The sequence below is a fragment of the Aegilops tauschii genome, chromosome 1 (assembly GCF_002575655.3).
Source record: "Aegilops tauschii subsp. strangulata cultivar AL8/78 chromosome 1, Aet v6.0, whole genome shotgun sequence".
NCBI lineage: Eukaryota > Viridiplantae > Streptophyta > Magnoliopsida > Poales > Poaceae > Aegilops > Aegilops tauschii.
The window spans coordinates 224976493-224987991 of NC_053035.3; the positions used below are offsets into that span (position 1 = coordinate 224976493).

General features: G+C 44.4%; 1 protein-coding gene across 1 annotated transcript; it reads right to left on the reverse strand.

Moving 5' to 3' along the window:
- Positions 1–1436: 1436 nt before the first annotated feature.
- On the reverse strand, positions 1437–3616 carry LOC109742568 (transcription factor MYB30). Its single transcript, XM_020301664.4, has 3 exons — positions 3347–3616; positions 3110–3239; positions 1437–2295 (listed from the first exon to the last, which is right to left on the reverse strand). Exons 1-3 carry the CDS (start codon positions 3477–3479, stop codon positions 1767–1769), a joined length of 792 nt encoding a protein of 263 aa, XP_020157253.1. The 5' UTR covers positions 3480–3616; the 3' UTR covers positions 1437–1766.
- Between the last annotated feature and the right edge of the window lie 7883 nt (positions 3617–11499).

An 11499-nucleotide genomic window follows, 5' to 3' on the forward strand; every position in this document is an offset into this window, starting at 1 on the left:
CATAAATGATTTATGGGGCATTACTTACATTGTTATGATAGTTTGTTTTGTCATATATTCAGGCTACATTTAAGAGAAAATTTAAGATGTGATCTTAGAGTTACTGGCTGGCAAAGGCGCGACGGCACGCCACGCACGTTGGAAGCATGGTGGAGCTGTTTATTTAACGCCATAGAATCGAATGGTTGGTGTCAATCAATGCTGATTGCATAGAGTTTTTAGTAGGCCTAGCATTTTATGCAAGTCCCTGTTCTTGATTTTATTTACATGCAAGTTCTAGCTGTTTTCTGGTTTGCTTATTTGTCAATATTTTTTTTTGTTTTCTAACAAACTGGGACATTCATTGATTGCACACGGTTACGTGAAAATGAGGGGCGCATTATGACAAAAGTTCTCGATACAGAGGCAACACTTTGCTAGGGATGGTTGACTACAGAAGAGGCGGACGACTACATGTTAAATGGGTGGCGAGAATGATGGCGAGGATAGAAAGGAGACATGTCAGTACAAACGGTGGCGAGTAAAACTTAAGGGGTACATGCCGAGATAGCTACATTAGGGGCGGCCATTGTTAGTCGTTACTGCTGTCTAGACCATCCTCTAACTCAGCGGGCATCTTCGTCGTTGTGGAGGAAGGCACCAGGGACGCCGATGAAGCCAGGCAGGCCACCTTTGACAAAGAAGGTGTAGCGGCCATCTCGAGTTTTACCAATAGCAATGCATTACTTTGACTCCCGAGGTTGCATTAGAATTTCAGATGAAGATGACCCAACAATCTAAGTTGTTCGTTTCAACGAAACGAATAACTTTAATATTGAACACTTTATTATTTGAGGTCATATTAATTAAGATTTTTATCAAGCCAAAATCTGATGTCAGCATCGTTCAGGGTTGTCGCAATGCTCTAGGCACAAGGACTCATGCTGCATCCATGTGAAGCATTTTTGCCATGTAAAATATACATCCAAGTGCATCCAGCTTGCATTCAGTCTTATCACAACAATGTTTATTTTATGTGTTGTTTCAAGTTTCAGTACCTATATAAAGTGCACTTAGTTTTGCTAGTAACCCGTACTACCTTTGTCAGGGTTTGTTAATTTTGATTGTGTTTTGTGCCAAAATTTGACCATATATTTGACTATCAATATTTTTTTCGCGAATATGCATCAGATGCGTATCATTTCATTGATTTGGGGGGGGGGGGGGGGGGGTTGTTTAGTAATACAAGTACTTGGGCGAATCTCACACTACGTACGCTGAGAGGCGTAGCAGAACAATGAGAAGAGGAGGGGCGGCAATCCGGCGAGGTGACCCAATGTTTTGACTACCAATGTTGGATTCAACCGCCCCGAATTACTCGTCACTGAAATGGATGTATTTAGAACTAAAATACATCTAGATACATCCATACGTGCGACAAGTAATTCGGAACCGAGTGAGTATAACTTATATTTATTACTTAAAATCATGATCAAAGCTGACTAAAATACGAGGAGACTAGTAAAGGAGGACTGAGGTAGTGCTAGTTAACTAGTGCAGAAAGGCAAAAATTGGCAAATAGTTGTGGCTAATACCGCTGCATCCGATTAATTCTTATGCTAGATAAAAAACAAAACAAAAATGTTGTGTTGCGACTGCCGACTGGTATTGATTCTTTTTCCCTCGTCAAGAAGGTGAAGGCACCTCAATTTCTCACCCGAAGATGGGGAGTAAAAAGAGGAGAAAAAACTACAGTACTGTAGCTAATCAAACTTAATTTCCAACTGTTACAACTTTGGCAAGTCTATTATGTCTCCGCCCTCCTGCAGCATGTTGATCCAGAAGTCCTGGTCATCGCTCCACGTCGATGATGAGCTCATCACCAGGCTCAGGTCCTCGCCCATGGCACCGAGGTCTATCATTCCCGTCACGTCTGTTGAAGACAAGAAGCTGTTGTCAGTGACCGCCTCCGAGCTGAAGGTGTCCTCTTTGACGAGCTGGTGGCCGTGGCTCGCGCTTGTGATGGTGGCGTTATCGCTCGGCGAGGATGTCACCGCCGCCGCCGACTCGGTCACCGTTGAGCACGTCAAGCCGCTGCTCGACTGCCCCTGCAGCGACGTGTGCCGCTCACGAGCGTCGACCGTGGCGCTCCTAGCCTTGGCCTGCTTGCGTGACTTCTGCCGGCCACTGCCGCCGGCGTCGTGATCGGCGGCTGGCTTCAGGCCGTCCTCCAGCCTCTTCTTGAGGTGCGAGTGCCAGACGTTCTTGATCTCGTTGTCAGTGCGCCCGGGCAGCTGCGCAGCTATCACGGACCACCTGTTGAAAAAAAAGTCAGAGCTGCAACTGTTTAAAACAACTGCATGCAAGCCTCAGATGCTTCAAAGATTTGATTCCCAATGCACAGCGCGGCGTTTTTTTTTTCGAAAAGCGTAGAGATGGTTTACAAATGCTCTTGAACTCAGCAACTGGGGTACTGATCGATCATGTGCGATTGAATAAGGATTAATGGAGGGGCTCAGGAGTAGCCTGGACTCTTGGACAGAGTGTGGTCCAGCAGAAGTGGTGGCCGGGAGATGGTGATGCTGCTGCCGCTGCCGCTGCTGCATCTATATGAAAATGCACCGGTGTTGATATGCATCAGCCACTCCACTGGCCGCCGTTAAAGGCCAAACGAGATGGAATCTATGGCGGCTTTCGAGCTTTGGATTGGTTTACTTGCATGTGGGGGCTTTGAGAAAAAAAGATTGATCTTAAGTTGAGTTTTAAAGTAATCGCGAACACTTTTGTCTTCTTTGGAGTATTGTTCCAAGGAGGCTTTGGTCGTCACCAATCAAATGATAGGACCGTACCTGAAATTTCAGAAAGATGATGCATCTTTTACTGATTAGGCCCACAACAAATTGTAGGCTGGCAAGACAGTTAAATGTTCATACGTAGCAATTTCTAGGCTGGCTCATGTCTACTAGGAATGACCCAAATTGGATAACCATGAAGGCAATATATGGGGTTACCATTAATAATATTTCATTTTTCTCAAAAAAGGTAATGATATTTCACGGTTTTATTATGTAGATAAAAATGATTTTTTTCGCAAAAAGGATAAAAATGAAGAAAAAAAAGATTATTCTACCTGTTGCCGAGGGCCTGATGGAGGCGGATGATGCGGTCCTCCTCGTCGGCGGTGAAGTTGCCCCGCTTGATGTCCGGGCTGAGGTAGTTGACCCACCGCAGGCGACAGCTCTTCCCGCACCGCAGAAGCCCTGCAGCAACATCAGCAATGATACCAGGGGTCCGTCGCTCATCGGTGGCAATCACAGACCCCGAGAGAGAGAGTCCATCGTCGGCGTCAGCAAGATGCGGAACTCACCTGCGTGCTTGGGGAGGGCGCGCCAGTTGGAGTGGCCATGCTGCGCGATGTAGTCTGCCAGCCGCTGGTCCTCCTCGGGGCTCCACGCGCCCCGCTTCAGACCGTCCTTCTCGCAGCACGGCGCTCTCCCCATGAACCGATCCAAACTCACCGTTCTCCTCCCTCCTACCTGCGGCGGCCGGCGCGCCGCCTGTGTGAGAGGAGATGGGGCGGCCGGGGATTAGCTGTAGCGGGGTCTCACTCGCGGTCGGGTATTTAAGGGCGACGGGAACGTGCCAAACGTGATGCCTGCTGTAGATGCAGCGCGTCGGGACGCGGCTGCGTGTGCTCGTTGTTGCCGATTTCGTTCGCCTATTGGCGGAGCAGCCGATTTTTTTATATTTTTTTAGGGGGAAAGGCGTTGGTTTTTTTGGCTGAAAATTAATTCAGCCAACTATTTATTTCCTTCCAGAATTGAGTTCTCCTGGAGGGCCCTTTGAGGGTGTAAGTATTTTTCGTTGCTAAAAACTATTAGGTTTCCCGTGCAATTGCATGGGTGTGACTGGCGCCACGTAAGGTACAACCATTAGACCAATGTGAATGCCGATCGTCAAGAAGCCTATGTATACAAGACTTCTTAGGTATGGAGGTCATGAAAGAATTTTCGTTGATGAAGATTGTGTGGTTTCCCGCGCAATTGCATGGGTGTGATTGCCGCTACATATATAGGGCACAACCGTTAAACCAATGTGAATGTCGATCGTCAAGAAGCCTATGTATACGAGACTTTTTAGGTATAGAGGTCATGCAAGGATTTATGCTGACGAAAATTATGTGGTTTACTACGCGATTACATGAATGTGATTGCTACTTAGGGCACAACCATAAAATCAATGTGAATGCTGATCGTCAAAAAGCCTACAAGAATAAAGACTTCTCAGGTATGGAGATGGATGAACAAGGTGAACTGGTAGATGTCGAGAAAAAAGAGGGGTACTCTACAACAATTCTCGACATCAACAAATAGTGTGGTAAGTTATGAGATTGTAGAGTGAACATTACTAGCTAATTGCTAGAGGGGTTCACAACCACAATAGAACAAGGCAACAAAACTACAGTGGTTCAAGAATTGTACAGGAGAGGAGAATGCAACATGGTTTGTCAAAGTTTGTCATATAGCTCATACATCGCTAACACCTCCCATTCTCCAACATGTTTTCAATGTTGTACAGAGGACACGTGAATTTCGAGTGTCGAGTGGTACTTAATTGTGCAAAAAGGGGTGAGAAAAATCAAGGAGATATACTGCAACTCTCAACAATTTTCTCCCATTATGTCAATCATACTAGGTTCTCTTCATACTGATGAGAAGAATGCTACTTATGAGGTTTCATTGGTGAAATCCTCTGCGGTGAGGAGCGGTGGCGGGCAACGACGTTCGGAGCTACTAAAGGTGGTGCGGAGGAGCTCTGACGCTGCAGTGCGGATACATTGGTGCGAGGAGGCACTGGATGAGCGAAATCTCCAGTGTGGCAGCCTACGAGAGTGAGTGGGAGAGGAAAAAAATCGTTGACTTATCCATTCTTAGAAAGAGGTCACGATTTTCAATCATTGGGAGATGGGGCTGGTGTTTTTTGCTGCCTTGCTACTTTATGAATTGTGCTAGAGCCTCAAATTGGAGCACGTTTATTTTCTTCAGCCCCAATAGATTCTAGTGGAGACCCTCGAATCTTCCGTTTACACCAAAAAAATCGTTTGTTTCAAAGTGGCTACAATTTTTTTCACAAAATAATTAATACAAATATATACATCAATAATTTTACATAATAGTTTCTCCGTTCATTGAATATGGACCAAAAACGGACTAAAATGAGTAAACAAACATACTAAAATGTGTTTATATACCCTAAAAAATGTGTTTATATAAATCTAATTAAGAAAAAGTTAGAACAGTAATAGTGAAAGGAGGGAGCATCCATCAATTCACTGCTGAAAAATCAAGAAACATCATATAATAAGCTTTAGCTTCGGTTAGCGTTATGCTGTTGTAATTGCATAGTCTTAGCTTTATCTTTTTCTTTTTTCTTTTACTTTGGTTGCCTACATTTGTATTTACTATTTCAGAATATATATATATATAAATATAATGTGGGAAATAATTCCCACAGGTTTGGCTAAAAAAGATAAAGAAACAAAAGTACCAAATGAAAATGCTTAATTTTACCACGGGCACAAAAATCCAGCCAATATGGGCTTACTAGTCAAGAGCTAAGCTCTAGGTTGGCTGCCAGCTTGACATGTCACATTCCAGTTAACGAATACAAAAGATTCATTACCTCGTAGGAGAAAAAAAATACAACAGATTCAGCACACGTTAAATTACAAATTCATATAATATAGTTTTTTTTTCAAATGATAAGTTTCACACGTGTGGCACGAAGCACTCCGGCTCTAACGTTTTTTACAATTAAAGTTGCCAGCCGAAAAGAAAAAACAAACTAAAAAACTGAAACTTGCCATTCAAAAAGAAAGTTGTCATCCTCGCGTTACTAAGCTTGGCATAAAAATGTTTGGAGCTGTCATGTGTCCTTGTCACACATGTGACTCTTATCAGGGTCCTTCTTTATTTAAGTAGCATTTGATGTTGAAACAATAGCGGAATGACCATAAGAGAGAGAAAATTATCTCCACCAACTCGAAAGAAGTGGAAGAAGGAAAAATCATACATGCAACATTGCAAAATTTTCTATCAACCAGATAATTGACTATACGTTGCTACATGATAGAAATATTCTAATACGTTACCCCATGATTCATGTATCCATATTAATGTGATTGCGCAAATAAATGTTACCAAATCTTGTCCGTGATATAGCTATCTAAATATATTTACAATTTATTTTGTATTCATTTATTGCTTGCCAAAGAAAGCAAAAATTTATTTAGTAAGTCAATGAAAGGTGCGACAATTAAGATGAATATGTAAGGAGTGATGGTTAGAAAAAGGATGGAAGATTGGACGAAGCACTTCGCTGGAAGTTTGGACGAAGCAATTCACCTGAAAGGAAAAGAAACACTATTCTTTTTTAAAATATAATAGTAGAGATGTCGAACGAGCAATAGTGATTTTACCAAAAAAAAGGAACCACTAAAAAAAGCTGGAGCAAACCAAGGGTCAATTTTCTAAGCTTGTGATAGCAACGCTGTTGGACGGTTTGAATACATTTAGTATACCACTTGCTTGCAGGGGATGTTGCCTTTGGCTACACGAATATTCATTCTTCAACACATGGTTTAAGGGAACATTCACACACATGATTCTTCCGAGGGTGACGGACATAGTCTAAAGGAAAAGAGATGCATGCAACACATGGATACAAAGGACATCTCCAACGCGCCGACCCTCAAACCGTTCTTCGGATCGCGCTGTCTGGACGCGTTGTGTCATCCAACGCGGGTCTGTATCCGTCCGCAGGGCGATCCGGATACACTTTCCTTCGTAAACAGGAGACAAACATGAGGGATTTTGCGGGCGTCCGGACCGCTACCACGTCCGCTTCTGACCGCCCTGACCCACCCAACCCACCCCCCCCCCCCCCCCCCATCCCGCGATTTCTATCCCACGCCGCATTCATGCCGGCCTAGAGCATGCAGCGGCAGGCATTGATGCCCGTGATTTGACCGGATAGCACTAAAAAACACTCCAATGATGATATGTCTTCGTCACAGTAAGTCATGTTTTCTGTCATGCATGTACATCTGTGACGATTTTATGACAAAATCAAGATAGTCATAACTGTGCTGTCGTAGAAGTGTTCGAAGACAATACTCAAATTATCATGATGGAAGTATTCACTTCCATGACGATAAATGTAGCGCAATGGAAGTGTTTTCGTTAAGGATAACCGACATGTGGCATTCATCGTAGCACGTCGCCGTTAAGCTATCGGGTCTGATGTTGGATCCGATAACCCGTTAACAGCAATGACTAGTGACGATTTTCCACGTGTAAAATTCTCATTGGCCGAAGAAACCACGTGTCAGGTCTGTGTTGGGACAGATGTCATCCATCCAATGGACGAGACGTGCCTATGATACATCGACACGTGGCATGACCCAACAGTGACCCATTTAGGTTAAAAGACCGACCTGTTTGACTTGCACGGAAAGCCTGTTAACGGCAATGTTCGCATATAATCCATTTACAGCCCGGGAACTCACGGCTCGTAATGGTCTATCTGAATTAGGCCTACTAGCGTCATGTGAGCCGTCCAATATGATTCTAGACTGTTGTTATTTTCGGCCCATGTATGGCCCATGACGTCTTTCGGCCCATATGAGGCCTTTTGTATATTTGGACCCTTTAGCGGCCCATAGTGATTCTGGCCCATAATGAACAGTATACTGCTTTGGACCCATTAACGACCATTATTAAGTTGGGCCATTTTTTGCCCATGTTAACTTTCAGCCTACTATGGGCCCATAAACTCTCGGGCTCATTTGTGGGTCACGGCTACTTACGATCCGTAACTGGCCTGTTCGGCTAATGGGCCGAATTCGGCCCATGGTTACAGTTGGTCCATTGTGGCCGTGTTCATCCTATCATGTAATCCTGCCCATTAACGACCTTTTATGCCTGTTGATAGAATTAAGCATGTGCTGTCTTACGGCCTGCTGACGGCCCGTTATGTTATGAGCCCATAAACGGATGGTTCAGATTTTGGCCTGTTTACGGCCAATCCAGTGATTCGGTTTTGTCCTGCGATGAGTATGGCCCACCCATGGATCCTAAGGCCCGTAGGAGGCCCGTGGATCCTAAGGCCCGTAGGAGGCCCATGGAGCTTAAGGCCCATAGGAAGACCATGGATCCTATGGCCCATACGAGGCCCATGGATCGGCACGTAGGAGGGCCATGGTTGCCACGGGCCGTATGTGGCACATTGTTATTCCAGCCACTAGCAAACCAAGGAAAAAGAACTGCAGTGACTACAAGCAAACAAATGAACAAGACTAGAAGAAATAAATAAGCAAGCAACTAATAGTAGGCTATTACGGCGATTACACATATTACATCCACTAGGCATCAAAGTTCGCCACCAGTGCGATTATAGGGAACAACAAAGTAACATATTACATACGCAGGAAGTCGTAGTTGGCCACCAGTGCAAATAAATGCGGTAGCAAAACAAGTCCAGAACTGAAACCGCTTCAGAAGAGCTCAAGAAATGATATCCTGGGTGCCCACCATACTAGCAAGAAGCTTAGCAAGCTTATTAACTTTCTCTTGCTTGGCTCTAAAATCCTCCAACTCTTACTGTTGCACCAGAAAGTATGCATCTGAATTCTGCAGGGACTTCCTCAGTCCTTCAGCTTCTTGTCGCAGCACATCTGACTGATGTCTTTCAGCTTGTAGCTGAGAGTCAAGAAGCCGAACTGACTCAGGCAGCGAGTTCGAAGAGCTAGTGCCAGCGGTAGTGGCCAGTAACTCAACACTAAATCAAGGCAGGACTTTGGGGTTGTCTCACTGTCTTCAAGATAGTTTTTATCAGCTTTCTTGGAGACCAACAGGGTTGCCTCACTATCTTGAACGTTATCTGCATTATTTCCTTTACCATTGCATAATGGGGTACTCTTCTCCAATAATCTGGTAGCATTCTAAAAGAGGAACAAGCAGACACATAACTGGTTTAGCATGTAGCATATGAAACTCATTTTGGTAAACCAGTTCAGTAGTAAGGAGGACACGATTATACTAACTAGTCTTCTATTGCAAGGTAGTACTCCCTCCATTCCTATATTTAAGTCTTCTTAGAGATCCCATATGGGCTACATACGGAGAAAAACGAATGAATCCACACTCTAAAATACGTCTACAAACATCCATATGTAGTCTTTATTAAAATCTTCAAAAAGACTTATATTTAGAAATGGAGGGATTACATAATAACAACATGAAACAAACATATATCTATGCACTATGGTCACTGTATTGTCTATATCATCCTAGTTTATGTTGCCAAATCAATATAGAGACACAGTTTAAATCTTATATGTTTAAGACAAATCAACATAGACAAAATATAAGTATTGAAAACTACACATCAGTAACAACACTTCTAATGTGCATGACATGAGAACATAACTGTTTATACAATTGAAACTGAAATCAACATAGAGCAAGAAGTTACAAAAACAAGCCAGTTAAAGAAACATGTTTAAAACATACCTGTTGCGCCACTGGAGTTTCGATTGGATCCTTCAAATTTGAAATTAGTTGGTATGAGTAAATATAGTGATGCAAGAGAAAATGAGTATGCACCATAGCTAGGGAATCACACCTGAGAACAGTTGTTCTTCTGCTTTAAGCGTTGAGTTGGGGTTCGCAGTCGCGGTCCTTGTGCTTTGGGCACCGCAGTTGCCTTACTAACTGCTCGTGTTTGGGTGCTATGTGGTGGAGATTGTGCTGTGTCAACTGGAACTGGGATACTATCTGCTGGGGTTGGGGTTAGATGGGGGGGGGGGTAGTTGGTTCTCTGTCCAACAGGTAGGGGTACAATCTGCGGGAGTCTGGGTTATGGGTCATGTTGGGGAACGTAGTAATTTCAAAAAAAATCCTACGCACACGCAAGATCATGGTGATGCATAGCAACGAGAGGGGAGAGTGTTCTCTATGTACCCTCGTAGACCGTAAGCGGAAGCGTTATGAAAACGTGGTTGATGTAGTCGTACGTCTTCACGATCGACCGATCCTAGCACCGAAGGTACGGCACCTCCGCGATCTGCACACGTTCGGCTCGGTGACGTCCCACGAACTCACGATCCAGTAGAGTGTCGGGGAAGAGCTTCGTCAGCACGACGGCGTGCGGACGGTGATGATGAAGCTACCGGCGCAGGGCTTCGCCTAAGCACTCCAACGATATGACCGAGGTGGAATATGGTGGAGGGGGGCACCGCACACGGCTTGGAACAATCAACTTGTGTGTTCTAGGGTGCCCCCTGCCCCCGTATATAAAGGAGCAACGGGGGAGGCCGGCCGGCCCTTGGTGCGCCCAAGGAGAGGAGGAATTCTCCTCCTAGTAGGAGTAGGATTCATCATTTCCTAGTCCAACTAGGAAGGGGGAAGGGGGAAGGAAAGAGAGGGAGAGGGAGAGGGAAAGAGGGGCCACGCCCCCTCCCCTAGTCCAATTTGGACTCCCCTTGGGGGGGTGCGCCACCTCCCGGGCTGCTGCCCTCTCTCTCCCCAAGGCCCGCTAAGGCCCAATACTTCCCCAGGGAGTTCCGGTAACCCCTCCGGCACTCCGGTTTTCTCTAGTCCTTTTACGACGAGCTCTTTGTCACCTCCATAAACGAGAAACATATCCCTAGTCCTTTTCAGGTATTTCAGGATGTTCTTGACCGTTGTCCAGTGATCCACTCCTGGATTACTTTGGTACCTCCCTGCTAAACTAATAGCAAGGCACACATCAGGTCTGGTACACAGCATTGCATACATGATAGAGCCTATGGCTGAAGCATAGGGAACACTTTTCATTTTCTCTCTATCTTCTGCAGTGGTCGGGCATTGAGTCTTACTCAACTTCACACCTTGTAGTACAGGCAAGAACCCTTTCTTTGCTTGATCCATTTTGAACTTCTTCAAAACTTTATCAAGGTATGTGCTTTGTGAAAGTCCAATTAAGCGTCCTGATCTATCTCTATAGATCTTGATGTCCAATATATAAGCAGCTTCACCGAGGTCTTTCATTGAAAAACTCTTATTCAAGTATCCTTTTATGCTATCCAGAAATTCTATATCATTTCCAATCAACAATATGTCATCCACATATAATATTAGAAATGCTACAGAGCTCCCACTCACTTTCTTGTAAATAGAGGCTTCTCCAAAAGTCTGTATAAAACCATATGCTTTGATCACACTATCAAAACGTCTATTCCAACTCCGAGATGCTTGCACCAGTCCATAGATGGATCGCTGGAGCTTGCACACTTTGTTAGCATCCTTTGGATCGATAAAACCTTCAGGTTGCATCATATACAACTCTTCTTCCAGAAATCCATTCAGGAATGCAATCTTTACATCCATTTGCCAAATTTCATAATCATAAAATGCGGCAATTGCTAACATGATTCGGACGGACTTAAGCATCGCTACAGGTGAGAAAGTCTCATCGTAG